This window comes from Caenorhabditis elegans, chromosome I, assembly GCF_000002985.6.
Source record: "Caenorhabditis elegans chromosome I".
In the NCBI taxonomy this organism is placed as follows: Eukaryota; Metazoa; Nematoda; class Chromadorea; order Rhabditida; family Rhabditidae; genus Caenorhabditis; species Caenorhabditis elegans.
Genome location: NC_003279.8, coordinates 1,133,970 through 1,154,438, shown reverse-complemented (window position 1 = coordinate 1,154,438; position 20,469 = coordinate 1,133,970). Strand labels below are relative to the sequence as shown.

Here is a 20,469-nt window from a genome sequence, read left to right as displayed (position 1 = left end):
TTACAATTAAAATTTTTTTTTAAATTGACCCAATTTTCCATATTTCCCGCAGAAAATGGATTACGACCCGTCCCAATATCGGGAGCGAAACAACGCCTCCTGGGACCGAATCCGGCACGAAAACGCGGCCAGTGTGCGATCGGAGCCAGCTGACTATATGTTTGATTATAGTAATTATAATAATAATAATAATGTACGAGAGCTTGGGTCTCGCCACGAAATTGCTCAATATCCTCCCGCGCAAAATCTGGATTTTGAGCCTGTTCAAAGCCTAGATGGCCTGGATTTTGTGGGTGAAGAAGTCGCAATTCGGGGGGAAATTGAGGAGGTGGAAGACGATGAATCTGAAGACGAATCCGACGAAGAAATCGATCGCCCTGACATTTATTGCATGGAATGTAGATCAAAAATCGAGGATACCAACTCGCATGACTGCAGACTAAAGCCGAAGCTTTTCGAGTGCACAGAATGCCGGGAAAGCTTCAACTTTGAGAAAAATCTGAAAATCCACAAAATTCTCGACCACCTGAAAGCTACTGACTTTGTGAGAGGAACCATTTGCCAATTCTGCTCGAAAGACAAAACTCACGCGCCTTTTAGCCGATTTTCGGCCTATATTGGACATGTAAAAGTTCATTTAAAATCCGATGATTTGGAGTGTGAGCAGTGTGGCAATGAGTTTGAAAATGAGGTAAAAATTGAGGATTTTCTTAGGAAAAATTACAAATTTTCGGTGAAAATTCTAGGGAAATTTGACAAAAGTCCATTTTTCAGTAAAAAAGTGCAAGAAAAAAGTCAGTTTTTCGTGAAAATTAAACATTTTAGGTTAATTTCTGTTAATTTTCTTCAAAAATTCCCCGATAATTGACTTTTCGAAGGAATTTGACCTAAAATCGACAAAATTCCAATTAAAAAAATTCAAAGGGAGACATAATTGATAAGAACGCGGGTCTCGGCACGACAATACAAATTTGGGCTATGCGCCTTTAAATCCATCGTATCTTTTATTGAATTTTTAATGATATCAGATGAAAAATGCAGTTTTTTGGGTGATTTTTTGTGAAAATTTTAGTGAAATTCAAAAAAAAATTACATTTTTAAGTGAAATATGGATTTTTTCGAAGAAATTCGACTTAAAATCGACAAAAATCCTATTTAAAATAAAGAAACATTTCAAGGGAGGCATAATTTACAAGAACACGGGTCTCGGCACGACAACACAAATTTGGGCTATGCGCCTTTAAATCTATCGTATCTTTTTTATTGACTTTTCAACGATTTCAGATGAAAATAGCAGCTTTTTGCGAGAATTTAATCGAAATTCGTTGTTTTTTTTTATTTGAAATTCAGTGAAATTCAAAATTTTACAATTTTTTGTGGAAATTTTAGCAAAATTCCGAAAATTTTCAATTTTTCCCATATTTTTGCAGCTCGACCTCGACCATCACATCCGCCGCGAGCACTCCACCGACGTCTACGAGCTTGTATTCTGTCCGAAATGTAAAAAAGTGCTCACATTAGAAGAATCTTCAGCTCATTCTCTTTTGCATTCGGCGCAAAAGTGAATTTTTATTCAATTTTTAGCTTTAAAATAATGAAAAAAAACAAAAATAAAATTAATTTCAGTTCCGTAAAAATTCGTCGACGAAAATCAGCGCCATTTCCCGAAAAACCTCCTCCAAAAAAGGCTTCCCATACAGGAAAAAAACCAGTTCGAGAGAAGAAAAATGTGTGCCCATACTGTAATAAAGCATTTGTCAGGCCTGCGGAGCTTGCCAGGCACTCATTTGTCCATCTGAGAGCCAGTAAGCACTGAAAATTGTGAAAAATCTGAAAAAAAATTACAAAAAAAGAGTTTTAAAACAAAATTTTTTTAAATTTGAAAAAAAAAAACAAGATTTTTAGGATTTTTTTGAAATTCTGAAATTAAAAAAAATATTTTAAAAGATTATTACAGAGTTTCCGATAATTTTTTGAGCTCTAAATTTGAAAAAATTGAAGGAATTTTCAAAATTCTCTTTTAAAAAAATTTTTTTTTTGAATTTTTTGGAATTTTCTAAATTTCTAAAAGCGTTTTTTTTTTCAAAAACACAAATTTTCGAACAAAAATTTCAAATTTTCAAAAAACAATTTTTTTAAAATCCTAAATTATTTCCAGAACATCTCCAGAGCTCCTCCACTGAAATCCCAAAATGGAAATGTGCAATTTGTTTTAAAGAATACGCTCATCAAGCTGGACTCTCCGAGCACAAGCGTACAGTTCATGGAAATGCCAAGCAAATTGTGTGTCGAATATGTGGAATGTCTTTTTCAAAGGTAAAAAATTGCTGGTTGCATTTGTACGAAAAATTGAGAAATACTGTGGTAAAAAAAAGTAAAAAATTGCCAAAAATCATGAAAAACACTGCAACTTTTTCCTCACGAGGGACGAGGAAAAGTGGTTTCTAGGCCATGGCCGAGGGGCCGACAAGTTTCAGCGGCCATTTATCTTGCTTTGTTTTCCGCCTGTTTTCTTTCGTTTTTCATCGATTTTTTTCGTTTTTTCTTAATAAAACTGATAAATAAATATTTTTTGCAGATGCTAAAACCATTTCCAAGTAAAAAAATTATGTATTCAGTGGGCAAGCAGCGGTGAAAGTGGGCAATGTAAAATGATGGATTACGGGAATACAAAACCTAAACTTTTTCTGAAACATGATACATATGATGCTTAGATGCTGAAGCTATCTGATTTTCATAACGAGACCGCTGAAAAAGTTTTGAGGTTTTCAAAATTCAACTTTTTGTGCGAAAATCTCGACTTTTTCACCAAAAAGGGTGAATTTTGGAAACTTCAAAACTTTTTCAGCGGTCTCGTTATGAAAATCAGGTACTTTTAGCATTTAAGCAGCATATGTATCATGTTTCAAAAAAAGTTTAGGTTTTGTATTCCCGTAATCCATCATATTGCATTGACCACTTTCACCGCTGCTTGCCCACTGAATACATAATTTTTTCACTTGGAAATTGCTTTAGCGCCTGCAGAAAATATTTATTTATCAGTTTTATTAAGAAAAAACGAAAAAAATCGATGAAAAACGAAAGAAAACAGGCGGAAAACAAAGCAAGATAAATGGCCGCTGAAACTTGTCGGCCCCTCGGCCATGGCCTAGAAACCACTTTTCCTCGTCCCTCGTGAGGAAAAAGTTGCAGTGAAATACTGTAAAAAAAGCAAAAAATTGCCAAAAATCATGAAAAAGTGCGATATTTTTAAAAAGAAAGACCTGTTTTTCCAAGAGTTATTATTTTTTTCCCAAATTTATTTTTCTTTCTTTTTTATTTTTTAAATTTTATTTTGCTATATTTTTAATAAAATTTGAATTCTATCTAAACGTCACAAAAATTTTTATTTTTCTAACTTTCCCAGTTTTTTACTGAAAAAAAAGGTTTTTTTATACGAAAAATGTTTTTTTTTTGTAAAAATTTCAAAAAATTTTGCGAAAATTAGAAAAATTAGAAAAAATACATTTTTTTGTGACATTTTAAGAAAAATTTAGAAAAAAAAAATGTAATCATTTGCAAAAAATTCAGCCAAATTCAAGTTAAAAAACGTTTTTTTCTGAACAAACTTTGCAAAAATCAGAAAAAAAAATCATTTTTTGGAAAAAAAGAGAAAATTTCCGGAGAAAAAGCGGTCTTTTTTTCAAAAAAAAAGTTTTTTTTTAGGAATTTCGGTGATATTTTTTTTTTTTTTTTTAAATTGTTTCTGTTTTTCGCAAAATTTTTACGACAAATTTTACTAAAATCAGAAAAAAAACTATTTTCAGCGAATTTATTTTTTTAGCGAATTAAAAAATTTCCAGCGCTCCAACCATGACCGTCACATGCTAAAAATCCACCCAATCGAACAGGATTCCCGTGATCAATGCCAATTTCAATGCCCCGACTGCCCGACAGTATTCAAGAAATTGGGCTCACTGACCGCTCACAAAAGAGCCTGTCACCTCCGGACGGATACACTGAAAATCCCGACAAAACCTCTTCCGATCTACAAGCGCCATGTGTGCAAAACGTGTAAACGAGAGTTCCGCGACGCGAAAATGCTCGAAAAACATCGCCGATTCCATTTGCTCGCGGAGCACCGCTGGCGGGATGCTCTTCTTCTACACGGTGGTGGCGGCGGCGAGCGAAAATGCACGTATTGTGACAAGAGTTTTGTGCTCCGCGCCTCACTTGTCTGGCATATGCAGAAGCATTTCGAAGAGGAGGAGCAACAGCAGGAGCATCATCATCAGCCATTTTGTGCTCTTTGTGACCTGAATTTCTTCAGCCAACAAGAATACAGACAGCATCTTGATGAGCAGCACTCGGTGATTTGCGCTGTGTGCAATCAGAAATTCTCCTCACGTCAAGTCTACGAGGATCACATTTGTAATCGGAAATTCGCGACGAGGCACCACGCCATGATGATGGCTCAGCAGCAGACGAATCGTGTGCTCATTTGTCGGCAGTGTAAACCACCGCAGAGGCTTACCACTGCACGACAGATTAAAGGTACAACAACGGAAATTTATTTATTTTTATGAAATATATATCTGAAAAACTTCCAATTTAAAATATGTATTAGGTCTCCAAATAAGTTCCGGGTCAAAAATCATAACTTTGTTCGCTGCAAATCGATTTTTATGAAACTTTGAGAATTTATGTTATCAACTATGATCTTTCATTTGACAATTGTCACAAAAGTTTTTGACCACCCCAAGTGGCCTAACTCGGAACCAATTTTTTCAGGCATTTTTCAGATCTCGCTTCTTTTCAGTTTTCAATTGAGCTTTGTGTGCGGATTTTGCTTTGTTTAGAATACATTATTAGAAAACAACAAAAGTTTGGAAAAAAAATCCGTCCAAAAACAATTTTTTTGTCGATCGTCAAAAAATCTTCAAAAAAATTTTTGTCGAAAATTCTTGATTTTTTATACAAAAATGATGTAACCAAGTGCAAACTATTTTTACACATACAATTTCAAATTTTTAACTCAAATGATTTATATGTGTAAAAATAGTTTACACTTGGTTACATCATTTTTGTATAAAAAATCTAGAATTTTCGACAAAAATTTTTTTGAACATTTTTTGACGACCAACCAAAAAAAAATTTTTTTGGGCGGATTTTTTCCAAACTTTTGTTGTTTTCTAATAATGTATTCTAAACAAAGCAAAATCCGCGCACAAAGCTCAATTGAAACCTGAAAAGAACCGAGATCTGAAAAATGCCTGAAAAAATTGGCTCCGAGTTAGGCCACTTGGGGTGGTCAAAAAATTTTGTGACAATTGTCAAATGAAAGATCATGGATGATAACTTAAATTCCCAAAGTTTCATAAAAAATGATACGCAGCGAACAAAGTTATGATTTTTGACCCGGAACTTATTTGGAGACCTAATTTATCTGAAAAATTTCCAATTAAAAATATTAAATATATTTTTTAAAAAATATATTCATAAGAAATTTTTTTTTTAAGTTTTTGTTCGATTTTTATATTTTACTAATAGTAAGGGGTTTTTCAATTTTCAAAAATTTTCATTTTTTCGTATTGAAAAAAAAGTATTTATTGAATTTTAGAGAAAACTTTTTCATGCCATTTTTCGGTTTTTCTAAAAAACAATTTCTCGTCTTTTTTTTCCTCTATTTTTTAATTTTCAGAGAAAAAAATCGTGATTTTTCCTTATTTTATCGTCTCTGTTTGATTTTCTGGGTTTTCCAAAAATCACCAAAGTTCTACCAAAACCATGTTTTAAAGTGGTAAAGTCGAATTGTTTTCATTGCTTTATTATTCTCAAAATTGTCTGAAAACACCGAATTTCACAATGAAACTTCTTGAAAACTTCTCAAAAAAAAAAAGTTATGGCGGCTCAAAAAAGTGACCTAAAATTAGTTAAATTTTGAAATTTGACCGACTTGTCAAGCGGCTGGAAACTATTTTTTTTTTTGAAATCACCTTCAAATATTGAGTATACAAGTTAATTATCTTGCATTTTCAACTCGATTTAGGTACATTCAAGGCCGATGGATTACCTGATTTGGTAACATTTGGTAACTTCTGGTGATCCATCGACTTAAAATGTACTTATATCGAGTTGAAAACGCAAGATAATTAATTTGTATACTCAAAATTTGACGGTGATTTCAAAAAAGGCAGTTTCCAGCCGCTTGACAAGTCGGTCAAATTTCAAATTTTAACTAATTTTAGGCCATTTTTTGAGTCGTCGTAACTTTTTTTTTTGAGAAGTTGAAGTTTTCAAGAAGTTTCATTATGAAATTCGGTGTTTTCAGACAATTTTAAGTCTAATAAAGCAATAAAAACAATTCGACTATACCACTTTAAAACATGGTTTTGGTAGAACTTTGGTGATTTTTTGAAAACCCAGAAAATCAAACAAAGACGATAAAATAAGGAAAACTCACGATTTTTTTCTCTGAAAATTAAAAAATTATGGAAAAAAAGACGAGAAATTTTTTAAAAATATCGAAAAATGGCATGAAAAAGTTTTCTCTAAAATTCAATAAATACATTTTTTTCAATACGAAAAAATGAAAATTTTTGAAAATTGAAAAACCTTCGACTAGACCACCTTTAAATGCAACTATGTATATTCATGTTCGTAAACTTATTTGACCTTATGTGGTAATTTTGAATTTCCTAATTTCAAAAAACATTCCCCCAATTCAGAACACCGTGCTCGATAAGCGTCATTTAGCGAATTACTGTAGTTTTCGCTCTGAGATGGATTTTGCGCGTCAAATATGTTGTGCAATACGCATTCTCAGAATTTTCTTTCGTTCCCGTAATATTTCAAATTCCCCGCTTCAATTCAGAACACCGTGCCCGACACCTTCCCCGCAAGTCACATCTCTGTTGGACGTGTCACAAATCATTCCGTACCGCGCAACTTTTATCCCTCCACGCCGAAGTTCACGATCGTCAGCCGATTCAGTGTGCTCATTGTCCACAAGTCTTCCATAGTCGTGTCGCTCTAAAACAACACACACGTATTAGTCATGGTGGTGATACGAACTATCAATGCGTCGTCCACGTGGATCGAACGATGGCAATGTCGGCACAATCATTCGCCGAGTATGGACTGGCAGCGGATCAAAATGAAGGGGATGATGATGAACATGCTCACCGAGCACACTCTGTTACAGAATGGATGGATAGTGGAGTTGTTGAAGAGGAGGTTATTAGTCAAGAGGATCAAGGGGATATTCGATATACAATACAACCGATTCTTAGCGATGCAGAACAGCCAATTCGTTGTGAAGTTTGCCATCATTTGTATAATAATATTGAAATGTTATGCGATCATTGGCAGGGGTGGGTGGTTTTGGAGGATTTATACTACAAAAAATTTGAAAAATTCAGAGAAAATCGCTCTAAAAATCGGATTTGAACAATTTTTTCGAAAAATTTTTTTTTTCACGGGGTTCTGGCCTTCCTCATGATTTTTTTGCGTTCCATTGACAATTGCCCGCCGGATGGGAAAGTCGTGTACTCCACACGGACAAATACATTTAGTTTTACAACTAACATCGAGCCGCGACGCGACACGCAACGCGCCGTAATTCTACCCCAGATATGGCCTGGCCTAGTTCGGCAAAAACTCTTCCATATTAATTTATGAGGGAAGCCAGAAATCCGTGATTTTTGAGACATTTTTTCACGGATTTCTGGCTTCCCTCATAAGTTGAAATGGTAGAGTTTTGGCCGAACTAGGCAGGCCATATCTCGGGTAGATTTACGGCGCGTTGCGTGTCGCGTCGCGGCTCGATGTTAGTTGTAAAACTAAATGTATTTGTCCGTGTGGACTCCACACTGTGGAGTACACGACTTTCCCGTCCGGCGGACGATTCTCAATGGAGCGCGAAAAATTCGATGAGGAAGGCCAGAACCCCGTGAAAATTTTGTTTTTTAAAATTTTGCATTTTGTGAATAAATTGAAATTTTTTTTCGAAAATCGAAAATTAAAAAAAAAATTATTTTACAAAAATTTATTTAAAAAATTTAAATTTGAATAAAAATCTAAAGTGTTATTGATTTTTTTGTTGTATAAAACTGTTAAAAAATTGCGAAAAAAATTTAAAAAAAAGGAATTATTTCGATAATCGAAAAAAAATTTTTTAATTGCACGCAGGTTTTTTTTTCAGAAAAAAATTGAATTGTGCGCTTAATTTGAGAAATTGTTTTTTAATATATTGCATTTTTTTGGAAATTTTAAATTTTGCGCCGAAAAATTTGGGGTTTGGAGGAGTTTTACTACGAAAAATCTGAAAAATCAGGAGGAAATCGCGCAAAAAATCGATTTTTCAATTTTTTAAGAATTCAAAAATAAAAGATATTTCAAAAAATCTATATATAATTTTTTTTCCGATAATCGAAAAATTCCAACAAAAAAAATCGCAAAAATAGGAAATCATTTTTTTAAAAATAATTTTAAAACAATTAAAATTAATTCAAGTTTTTTTAAAATTTTTTTTAAAAAAATTTCAAAATTTCTCCACGTGAACTTCGAGAAAAATTAATTTTTTTATTTTCAAACACTTTTCAGAAGCGACACAGACACTGATCATTCGTACGGAATAGTGACGTGTCCGATATGTGAGTCGAGAATTCGTGGAGCATCGGAAGCTGCCAATCATTTGAGAAGTGTACATTTATTTGCAAGGCCACGTATTCATCTTCAGTTTATGTTAGTTTTTTGAAACAATCTGGTGGCTTAGGCTCAAGGCTCTTAGGCTTATGCATTTAGACTGTTAAAATTCGGTGAAAATTTTGTTGTGCCTACATACTAAACATATGAATATAAATACAGTACTGGCCAAAAAGATATCCACACTTCTGTTTTTTGATGGTTTCGATATTTTTTCAAATAAGTATAAGGTCTCCAAATAAGTTCCGGGTCAAAAATCATAACTTTGTTCGCTGCAAATCGATTTTTATGAAACTTTGGGAATTTATATTATCAACCAACCATGATCTTTCATTTGACAATTGTCACAAAAGTTTTTGACCACCCCAAGTGGCCTAACTCGGAGCCAATTTTTTCAGGCATTTTTCAGATCTCGGTTCTTTTCAGCTTTGAATTGATGTTTGTGTGCGGATTTTGCTTTGTTTAGAATACATTATTAGAAAACGACAAAAGTTTGGAAAAAAATCCGTCCAAAAAATTTTTTTTGGTTGATCGTCCAAAAATCTTCGAAAAAATTTTTTGTCGAAAATTCTAGATTTTTTCTACAAAAATGATGTAACCAAGTGTTAACTACTTTTACACATACAAAACACATCCGTTTAGTTTGATACACTAAAATGATAATAGAAAATATAATTTTTTCGGATAATTTTTTAGTTTTTTGAATATTTCTTGATATTCGAATTTCAAACTAAAATGAATTTTATGTGTAAAAATGGTTTACACTTGGTTACATCATTTTTGTAAAAAAAAATCTAGAATTTTCGAAAAAAAAATTTTTTCTGTAAAATGCCCGAAAAAAATTGGCTCCGAGTTAGGACACTTCGGGTGGTCAAAAACTTTTGTGACAATTGTCAAATGAAAGATCATAGTTGATAACATAAATTCTCAAAGTTTCATAAAAATCGATTTGCAGCGAACAAAGTTATGATTTTTGACCCGGAACTTATTTGGAGACCTAATATAACTCCAAAACTAGAAATTCTATCAAAAAACTTTCAACTGGTAAAGTATAGCCCGTGATCAGGTCTATATGTTTTTACATGTTTAAACGATTCACTAAAATCATGACAAGTAATAAAGCGGCCGACATCTCGTGAGTCCGTTTTTGATGATGATTACTAAAACGACTGTAACTCAAGAAACATATTTTTAATGGAAGGCTTGTGAAAGTAACACGATGTTCATATAAATTTTTATTGTTTGAACATATTAACTTTGTCCTGATACCTCCATTAAAAAATATGTGAGCTGAAACTAGTGTCTCATAAGACACTGTTCAGACGCTATGTTCAAAAATCAGGTTTGTTGGATTGAAAATATTGTTTCCGACAATTTTTGTGAAGAACTGATGTTGTTATTATATTTGAACTATACATATTAACCAATAAACAGAATTCAGAAAAAATCAACTATTTATGAGAAATAAGCTCGAAATTACCCTACACCTTTTCTCTTTGAACACTCTTGTCTTTTTTAATGGAGGTTTCAGGACAAAGTTAATATGTTCAAACAATGAAAAATCATATAAACATCGTGTTACTTTCACAAGCCTTAACTTTGTCCTGAAACCTCCATTAAAAAAGACAAGAGTGTTCAAAGAGAAAAGGTGTAGGGTAATTTCGAGCTTATTTCTCATAAATAGTTGATTTTTTCTGAATTCTGTTTATTGGTTAATATGTATAGTTCAAATATAATAACAACATCAGTTCTTCACAAAAATTGTCGGAAACAATATTTTCAATCCAACAAACCTGATTTTTGAACATAGCGTCTGAACAGTGTCTTATGAGACACTAGTTTCAGCTCACATATTTTTTAATGGAGGTTTTAGGACAAAGTTAATATGTTCAAACAATGAAAAATGTATATGAACATCGTGTTACTTTCACAAGCCTTCCATTAAAAATATGTTTCTTGAGTTACAGTCGTTTTAGTAATCATCATCAAAAACGGACTCACGAGATGTCGACCGCTTTATTACTTGTCATGATTTTAGTAAATCGTTTAAACATGTAAAAACATATAGACCTGATCACGGGCTATACTTTACCAGTTGAAAGTTTTTTGATAGAATTTCTAGTTTTGGAGTTATACTTATTTGAAAAAATATCGAAATCATCAAAAAACTGAAAGTGGATATCTTTTTGGCCGCCAGCACTGTATGTATTCCAGGAAACCCTCAACAAATGACCTCATTCCAATCACATCTGCTCCATCTGATTCTCTTGCTCTGGCAATCATTCCATCCACAACTCCTGTCACAACAATTCAGCAGCAAGTGAAGAAAGGTCACGAATGTCCGCAATGCTTGAAAGTGTTGACAAGAAAGAACGATTTGGATCGCCATATGAGAATACATGCAGGCAATTATTTTTGGAGTATTCGAAATTGACAGAAAAAATTGAAATTTCCAGATTTTTTGAATTTCGGGACAAAAAATAGTGAAATTTTCGTTTTTTTTTAGGGTTGAAAACCGAAAAGTTGGTATGTATAAAAATGATTGGAAAAATATTTTTTTTCCCAAAAATCGGAAAAATTTACGAAAAAAACAATAGTTTTTTATTTAAAAAAAAATTTTATTACCGAAAAATTCAATTTTTTTTACATTGAAAAATACGCAAAAAGTTGAAACTTTCACTTTTTTTTGCAAAAATTCAAAAAAAAAATGAATTTTTCAAATATTGGATTTTTTTAAATAAATTAATTTTTCCAGCATTATTTGAATCGAAATTGTCAGTGGAAATTTTTTTTTTGCTCGAAAAATTCGAAAAATTTAAGTTTTAAATTTCTTTTGGAAACTGGAAAAATAGATTTCAACAAAAAAAAAATCGAAAAACTGGAATTTTTAAATTTTTAAATATTTAGACACGGATTTCATGGCTTCCCTCATAAATTGAAATGGAAGAGTTTTTGCCGAACTAGGCCAGGACATATCCGGGGTAGATTTACGGCGCGTTGCGTGTCGCGTCGCGGCTCGATTTTAGTTGTAAAACTAAATGTATTTGTCCGTGTGGAGTACACGACACTTTCCCACGCGTTGTCCGGCAGGCGATTGTCAATAGAGCGCGAAAAATTCAGTGGGGAAGGCCAGAACCCCGTGTGAAAATCGAAAAATATATTTAAAAAGTACGAAAAAAACCGAAACTAGAGTAAATTAAATTATGCCAATTTTCATTTAAAAAACACATAATTTCTATTAAGAATTAAAAATTACTGTAAGTTATTCAAAAAATCTTTTTTTTTTCCAAAAATTCTTAAAAATTTTTTTTTTTTTTTTAATTTGTGCCATATAATTTTTCAAAAATTCGTTTTTTTTTGTATAAATTCGGAGTTTGAAAAAAAATTGTCAGTGGAAATTGCCCGGAAATTGGAAAAACCTTATAAAATATTCCAAAAATTGTCTCAATTTACAGGAGCCCGAGACTTTAAGTGTCCGACGTGTTCGATGAGCTTCCGTGTGAAATCCACATTAACCACGCATATGCAGACACACTCGGATGCTCCACCACAATATCAGTGTACAGTATGCGATAAGTCGTTCTACGAGAAGAAGACTCTAGTTGTGCATATGAGAATTCATACTGGAGAAATGCCATTCAAGTGCCGGTTTTGTGATCTGCATTTTAGGTTTGTATATATTGGAAAAAGTTTCGGCGCGATTTTCAAATCTCGAGAAACTTAAAATTTTAAATTGCAAAAGATGGTGATTTTCTTTTTTTAACGGTAGAGTAGCGCCAGTGGGGAAAGTGTTAAAACTACTCCTATGGTCCTAAAATGACCGAATATCATAATAAAACTTTTCAAAAAATTTTGAAATTTTTTTATTTAGTGTCAAGTGACAAAAGTGACAATTATTACTCAGTTTTTGCATTTTGCAAGTAAATTTTTGGACAAAAAAATGTTTTTCGTACATTTTTTCTACAGTAGTTTTGTTTTAATTATTTGTATTAAAACATTATAGGGGTCGAAACATGCGGCTTTGCTTTGGATTTCCTCAAAAACTCATATTTTTCAAAATTTTGGAAATTTGCCAAAACTTTGACCGGAAATTATGAAAAATCTAAAAAATTTTAAAGTGTTTCATTATGGTATTCGGTCGTTTTGGATCATTATAAATCTATTTAGACAAAATCCCCCACTGACGCTACTTCACCTTTAAGTGTAGTGTCGGAAAATTAGAAAAGTTTAGAAAAATAACCTCACAACTGTATTAACTGTACATAAAAACATGCATTTTATATGTATCATTACTTGAATAACCCCATTAAAAACATACAAAGCGGATACACTTTAAAATCGATATAAATTTTAATTTCTCATAGTTTTGGCATTTTCGGCATTAGGGCTGAGATCAAAAAATCAATTTTTCAGGCACCTGCATATTGTAACATTTCACTAACGAGATTAGAACTTCTTTCACTGTTCCTATAATAATTCTTCCGTAGCCCTTGGAAATAGGTACATATACTTTAAATTAAATGATTTATGGAATATGTATATAAATTCAAAATATAATATATAAGCAATATACCGTATTTCCGCTATAAGTCTGGTCCCCCTAGAGGTCAATCGAAAATTAGTCTTGCATGCAAGACTTATAGAGGAACGATATTGAGTTCAATTCTATTAGAGACTGCAATACTAAAAGAGGAAATCTATAAGCAAGCAACCGATTTCCAGAACAATTGCAATGACTCGAACTCATGAGAAGAAATGCTCATTCGGTGGTCCCCATCGCCCGATTCTGCCCGATCCATCGACCCGATCGATTTCTTCGTTCCAACCGCAATTCGTTGCACCACAAGTTGATATGAATCGAACTATCACTCAAATCTCATCCCTACCACAGCACAGCCTTAATTTATCCCGAAATTCGGCGTTCAACGAAGTTCGTGCAATGGGAGCATTGGTAAGAATATTGTGACGGAAACACAAAATTCAGAGAATGCGTATTGCGCTACATATTTGACGCGCAAAATATCTCGTATCGAAAACTACAATAATTCGCTAAATGACTACTGTAGCGCTTGTGTCGATTTACGGGTTTTTGTTGAATGCGGAAAGGTGGGGGCCTTAAAAGAGTACTGTAGCTTCAATTAATAGTGAATTAAAAATGCTTTTAATTTTTGGAATTTTTAAAGTTTTATGCACATATACAGTGATGCTTCACACGAGCCCGATTTTAGAAATGAACTTAAATAATTTATTTATCGATAGAGTATTAAAATTAAAGAGATAATACGAAGAAACGAAGGAGAAAGTAATTTCGAAAATCGAGATCCCGTAAATCGACACAAGTTCTACAGTAGTCATTCAACGGGTAACTGTAGTTTTCGCTACAAAATATTTTGCTCGTCAAATAAGTTGTGAAATACGCATTTCTCGGAATTTTGGGTTCCCATAATAATTCGATTCTAGTAGATATGAAAATAATATTTTGCAGGTAACAAGTGGAGAAAGTCGAATATTCGTGATAACAAAGCCGATCACTCAAATGCAATACGTGGTTATTGTGCAGAAAACGAAACCTCCAGAGGGTACTATGAGATATGCGGTCAGTAGCCTATACACGTGGTCGCTGGCTGTCCTTTTGCATAATTTTGAAGCAAACGCGCCTCATTGAGAATTCACGTTGGCGCCAACTCTCGCTATCCATTGGGCGTGAGAGACGCAGATACTACTTTTTCTCTGGACGTGAAAAACGCCAAGAATAACCGTTTTGCCGTCTGCGTCTCTTCTTTCACACGCTATTTTGGCTGTTGACGAGGAATTCTCCTCTTCCAGGATTTTCTAGGCCATTTTCTCACATTTCTCAAGTTTTCTCGTCCGCGAGAAAACGTGAATTTTGAGACAGCCAGCGAGCACGTGCCTATATCGTTTTTATATGGAAGAGCTTATTAATGTTATAAATTGATTTTTTTAAAGAAAAAATGCGAGTATTTGAAATATCCTGATTCGTTTGGAGATTGTGCTTTAAAGTTGGTGTCGTCGGATTTTGTTTTTTTGCTTTATTAGACTCAAAATTGTCTGAAAACACCGAATTTCATAATGAAACTTCTTGAATACTTCAACTTCGCAAAAAAAAAAGTTATGACGGCTCAAAAAATGGCCAAAAATTAGTTAAAATTTGAAATTTGACCGACTTGTAAAACGGCTGGAAACAATTTTTTTTTTGAAATCACCGTCAAATTTTGAGTATAAAATGTAATTAACTTGCGTTTTCAACTTCATTTATGTTTTTTTAAATAAAAATACTTAAATAAAGTTGAAAACGCAAGATTATTACATTGTATACTCAAAATTTGACGGTGATTTCAAAAAAAAATTAGTTTCCAGCCGCTTGATAAGTCGGTCAAATTTCGAATTTTAGCTATTAAATTAGAATTCCCGCGCACATGAGTGACGTCATTTTCGACATTTTTGTGTTTTCCAGCTATATTAATAGGTTTTTCTGTCCAACTATCAAGTATTCTACACGGAAAAATGTCTGGAAATTGACAAAAACTGTGTTTCCAATTATAAAACAAAGAAAAATCCAAAAATGTCAAAATTAAAGGTGGACTACACCCTGTGGGGAAATTGCTTTAAAACATGCCTATGGGGCCACAATGACCGAATATCATGATAAAAAAATTTTTAAAAATTTCCCTGATTTTATATGATTTTTTGAAAATTGAAAAATTTTTCCCCCCTAATTCCTATTTGAATTACCGCCAATTGAACTCGTTCGTTGGAGCGCGCTTGCATTATTTTCATTAATTTTTTAAAATTATTTTTCATTATTTCACTGATTTTCTTCATTTTTTGGAGGTTTTTAATCAGAAAATGAAAGAAACAAACAAGAGAAATGCAAAATGTTTAACTGAAAATGCCTAAAACTCTGAATAATACTAATTTCAAGCTCGTCGTCGTCGGATCGCATAATTTCAAAGTTTTACGCACTTTTAACGACTTTTTAATAAAAATTTTGGACTTTCCTGTTTTTTCTTTCATTCTTCAATTAAAAACCTTAAGAATGAAGAAAATCAGTGAAATAATGAAAATAATTTTAAAAAGTTAATGAAAATAATGCAAGCGCGCTCCAACGAACGAGTTCAATTGGCGGTAATTCAAATAGGAATTAGGGGGGAAAACTGAGATTTTTTCAATTTTCAAAAAATCATATAAAATCGCGGAAAATGTTTTTAAAATTTTTTTTATCATGATATTCGGTCATTGTGGTACCATAAGCATGTTTTAAAGCAATTTTCCCACAGGGTGTAGTCCACCTTTAATTTTGACATTTTTGGATTTTTCTTTGTTTTATAATTCGAAACACAGTTTGTCAATTTCCAGACATTTTTCCGTGTAGAATACTTGATAGTTGGACAGAAAAACCTATTAATATAGCTGGAAAACACACAAAAATGTCGAAAATGACGTCACTCATGTGCGCGGGGGAATTCTAATTTAATTCGGCCCTTTTTTGCTAAATTAAAGAAAAATCTTTAAAAAATTTAGAAAATTCTACCATTTGGAGAGCAAAAAAAAAAATTCAAAAAACCCAAAAAAATCCATCATTTTCTTTCAGGTCGACACAGTAAGCGAGATAAAAATCAATCAATTGCAAGAATCGACAAATCTCTCGATTGTTCTTCATAATGATATGCGCCTCAACCTGAACACTGTCCGAATGCTCCAAATGCTCCCAGCTCTAGGCCTAGACGATGCCTACAAGGAACGGGTTACTGTAGGCGATTCGGATGAAATGATGGATAATGAGCTCTTCTCGATTATTGCTCACAACAAGACTAGCGGAGTTTCGTCGTTTATTCGCCGCTGCGAGATTTGTGAAATTGATCTACCGACGAAACGCGCCAGTGATGCGCATTTCTATTCGGAAGATCATGAAACTGCGCAGGTAATTGGTGAAATTTGAAAATTTGAAAGTTTTTTCAAATATATTTTTTCAATTTTCAAAAAATATTAGGAAATTGTTTTTTTTTCTCAGGCATGTTGAAAAAAAAAATTTTTTTTTAATTGGAAATAAATTAATAATATTAAAAAAAAAAATTTTTAATATTTTTTCGAGTGATCTTATAACTCTTTATAGTTTAGTTTAGTTTGTTTTGTAATTAAAAAAAAAAAAAACTAATTTTTTTTTCAAAAATATTATCACTTCAAAAACTATTTTTAAATATTTATTAATTTAAAAAAATTATAACCTTTGATCTAAGTTGATCTACAAAACGTGCGGGAGAAGAGACGCAGAGTTCTCAACTGATTTCGCATGGTTAAGAACGTGTGCTGACGTCACATTTTTTAAGGCAAAAAATTCCCGCATTTTTTGTAGATCAAACCGTAATGGGACAGCAGCCTGGCACCATGTGTAGTTTTTCTTGTAATTAAAAAAAAATTTAACTAGTAATTTTTTTAATGTTTTTCAAAAATGTGTTGAAAAATTGAAGAAAAAAATGAAAATTCCAAAAAGTTGTAAAAATTTTATTTTTCAAAAAAAATTAACGTAAATCATATTTATAAATATATATTGAAGATTCACTATGAAAAAAAAAATCAAGTTTTTTAAAAAATTTGTTCAAATTCAATTTTTAAACAATATTCCCGAAAAATGCGGAATATTTGAAAAATAATTTATAAAAATATATTTTTTTTTAATTTTTAAAAAACTAACTTGAATGTAGAAATTTTTTTTTTTCAAATTTCAGACTTTTTTGATCGCCGCAAAAATTTATATTTTGGCCTAAATCAGATTTCAAAAAAAAAGTTAGAAAGTTCCTTTTTATCAAAAATCGGTTTTTAATCATTGTTAAAGTTCTTTAAAAAATTCAATTTCGTCCTAAATCGAGCTAAAAAATCGATAAAAATGTTTTTTAAAAATCCTTTAAAAAATATCAAATTTGAATTTTCCAACAACAAAAAAAAATCCTAAAAAAATCATATTTTTCCCCAAATTTCAAATTTTTCTTCAGCTAATGTATCCATCGAAAAACACGACGCAACCAATGATGTCAGTTGACCGTAATCTCGGAATGCCCAACATGCACGCAATCAACGCCGAAACTTCCGAATTCAACTGTAAACTGTGTGGAACACGATTCCTCGACATGGACCCCCTTCTCACACACATCCGGCAGGAACACGATGAGCAGCCCGTTATTCCGCCGAGACCTGTTGCGCATACTGCTCCGATTAATTGAATTTTCAAATTTTAGAACCTATTTTTTTAGCATACTTTAGCATATATTTGATCTCCTCACATTTTTACGCGGTTTTATTATATTGATGATGTGTACCTTTTTTTGCTCATTTTTATCATTGCCCAAAATAAAGATGATATAAAATTTTTTAAAAAATATGTTTTTCTCAAAAAGTTTGAATTTCCGCCAATTTTTTTTTAGAAAATTTGAATTCCCGCCAAATTTTTTTTTACTCAGAAAATTTGGCAGGAATTCAAATTTTCCAAGAAAAAATTTGGCGGGAATGCAGATTTCCTGAGAAAATTTTGGTGGGAATTCAAATTTCCTGTGAACAAATTTGACGCGAATTCAACTTTCTGAGAAAAAGTTTGGCGGGAATTCAAATTTCGCTAGGAAAAAATGGCGGGGATTCAAAATTTCTGAGAAAAAATTGGCGGGAATTCACATTTCCTGAGAAAAAAATTGGCGGGAATTCAAATTTTCTGACTTTTTTTTGCACTTAAATATTTTAAAACTTGTCCAATAATTTCACAAGTTTTATAAATCACAATTTGACTTTCCACAAAATGTGTTCAATTTGATTTTTATACAGCGAATCACTTGTGATTTGCGGACAACTGTGACGTCACACCTCCTTTAATGGCCTAACTACACCTCTTCCACGAAACCCCTGGCAATTCGAAAAAGTAGCAAATTCGACGCATGTTTACACGGCGAATTTGACGTTTTGCCTCGGGGGACAGGTGTTAGTTTCTCGCACCTTTTGTTCTTTCTTCAGGAGCCTCCAGTCGTTTTTTTCAGTTGATCTGTTGACATTTGGTATTAGTTGAGGGGTGCCGAGAAGCCTCTTGGCAGATGGATGTGTTCGATTATTTCATTGACATACTACATACACATAGACATACGTACAAGAAAGCGAGGTGTCTTCTTTACAAGCGGTCAAATCCTTGGGCAAATACAAACCGCTTGACTACCGTAATCCGGTGTGGTGGTGTGGATGGGCAGTGGATCATGGTGTATCGAGTGGTTAATATGTTTCAAAAGATGCTAATAGCTAGATGAATTTGGAAAAAAATTAATTTAAGAATTGTTTTTTCGCCAATAATAACAATGGCTTGCAAAAAAATATTTCTTAGAACTTTCGAAAACTATAAATAAAAAATAGGATTTTTTTAAAACTTTTTGCTGAAATGAATGGGAGCATCTTGAAAATTCTAAAATTCTGTGACGTCACGCGTAGGTTAGAAAACTTAGCGGCCGTGCCGCAAATCTTAGCGGCAAACCGGAAAATTGCCGATTTGAAATTTCCGGCAAATTCGGCAAATCGGAAAACCACCAAATTTACCGGAATTGAAAATTTCCAGAAAATCGGCAAACCGGAAAATTGCCGAAAATAAAAATTTCAGGCAAATCGCCAATTTGCCGGAATTGAAATCTTCCGGCAAATCGGCAAACCGGCAGTTTGCCGGAATTGAAATTTCCGGCAAATTCGGCAAATCGGAAAACTGCCGGAATTGAAAATTTCCGGCAAATCGGCAAATCTGCAATTTGCCGAAATTGAAAGTTTCCGGCAAATCGGCAAATTGTTAGAATTCAAAATTTCCGGAAAATCTGCAATTTGCCGAAAATGAAAATTTCCGGCAAACCGGCAATTTGCCAAAATGAAAATTTTCGGTAAATCGGAAAATCGGCAAATTGCCGGAATTGAAAGTTTCCGGCAAATCGGCAAACCGGAAAATTGCCGAAAATAAAAATTTCAGGCAAATCGCCAATTTGTCGGAATTGAAATCTTCCGGCAAATCGGCAAACCGGCAGTTTGCCGGAATTGAAATTTCCGGCAAATTCGGCAAATCGGAAAACTGCCGGAATTGAAAATTTCCGGCAAATCGGCAAATCTGCAATTTGCCGAAATTGAAAGTTTCCGGCAAATCGGCAAATTGTTAGAATTCAAAATTTCCGGAAAATCTGCAATTTGCCGAAAATGAAAATTTCCGGCAAACCGGCAATTTGCCAAAATGAAAATTTTCGGTAAATCGGAAAATCGGCAAATTGCCGGAATTGAAAGTTTCCGGCAAATCGGCAAACCGGAAAATTGCCGAAAATAAAAATTTCAGGCAAATCGCCAATTTGTCGGAATTGAAATCTTCCGGCAAATCGGCAAACCGGCAGTTTGCCGGAATTGAAATTTCCGGCAAATTCGGCAAATCGGAAAACTGCCGGAATTGAAAATTTCCGGCAAATCGGCAAATCTGCAATTTGCCGAAATTGAAAGTTTCCGGCAAATCGGCAAATTGTTAGAATTCAAAATTTCCGGAAAATCTGCAATTTGCCGAAAATGAAAATTTCCGGCAAACCGGCAATTTGCCAAAATGAAAATTTTCGGTAAATCGGAAAATCGGCAAATTGCCGGAATTGAAAGTTTCCGGCAAATCGGCAAATTGCCAGAATTCAAAATTTCCGGCAAATCGGAAAATAAGCAATAACCTTTTGCTGGAGTGAAGGGGAGCATCTTGGAAATTCTAAAATTCTGTGACGCCACGCGTGG

General features: G+C 33.2%; 1 protein-coding gene across 5 annotated transcripts; it reads left to right on the top strand.

The window, feature by feature from the left end:
• Window positions 1-50: 50 nt before the first annotated feature.
• Window positions 51-18,073, top strand: znf-236 (C2H2-type domain-containing protein; the record flags this gene model as incomplete). Of its 5 annotated transcripts, NM_001306296.3 has the most annotated exons (13): window positions 51-691; window positions 1,431-1,561; window positions 1,627-1,805; window positions 2,159-2,316; window positions 3,843-4,533; window positions 6,854-7,352; window positions 8,584-8,724; window positions 10,900-11,090; window positions 12,141-12,354; window positions 13,408-13,636; window positions 14,171-14,281; window positions 16,298-16,627; window positions 17,697-18,073. In NM_001306296.3, 13 exons carry the CDS (start codon window positions 56-58, stop codon window positions 17,922-17,924), a joined length of 3,738 nt encoding a protein of 1,245 aa, NP_001293225.1. The 5 variants fall into 5 exon arrangements, with proteins under 5 accessions (NP_001293225.1, NP_001293226.1, NP_001293227.1 ...); NM_001306297.3 differs by lacking the exons at window positions 51-691; window positions 1,431-1,561; window positions 1,627-1,805 and having other exon boundaries at window positions 2,302-2,316; window positions 17,697-17,924; NM_001306298.3 differs by lacking the exons at window positions 51-691; window positions 1,431-1,561; window positions 1,627-1,805; window positions 2,159-2,316 and having other exon boundaries at window positions 3,864-4,533; window positions 17,697-17,924.
• Between the last annotated feature and the right edge of the window lie 2,396 nt (window positions 18,074-20,469).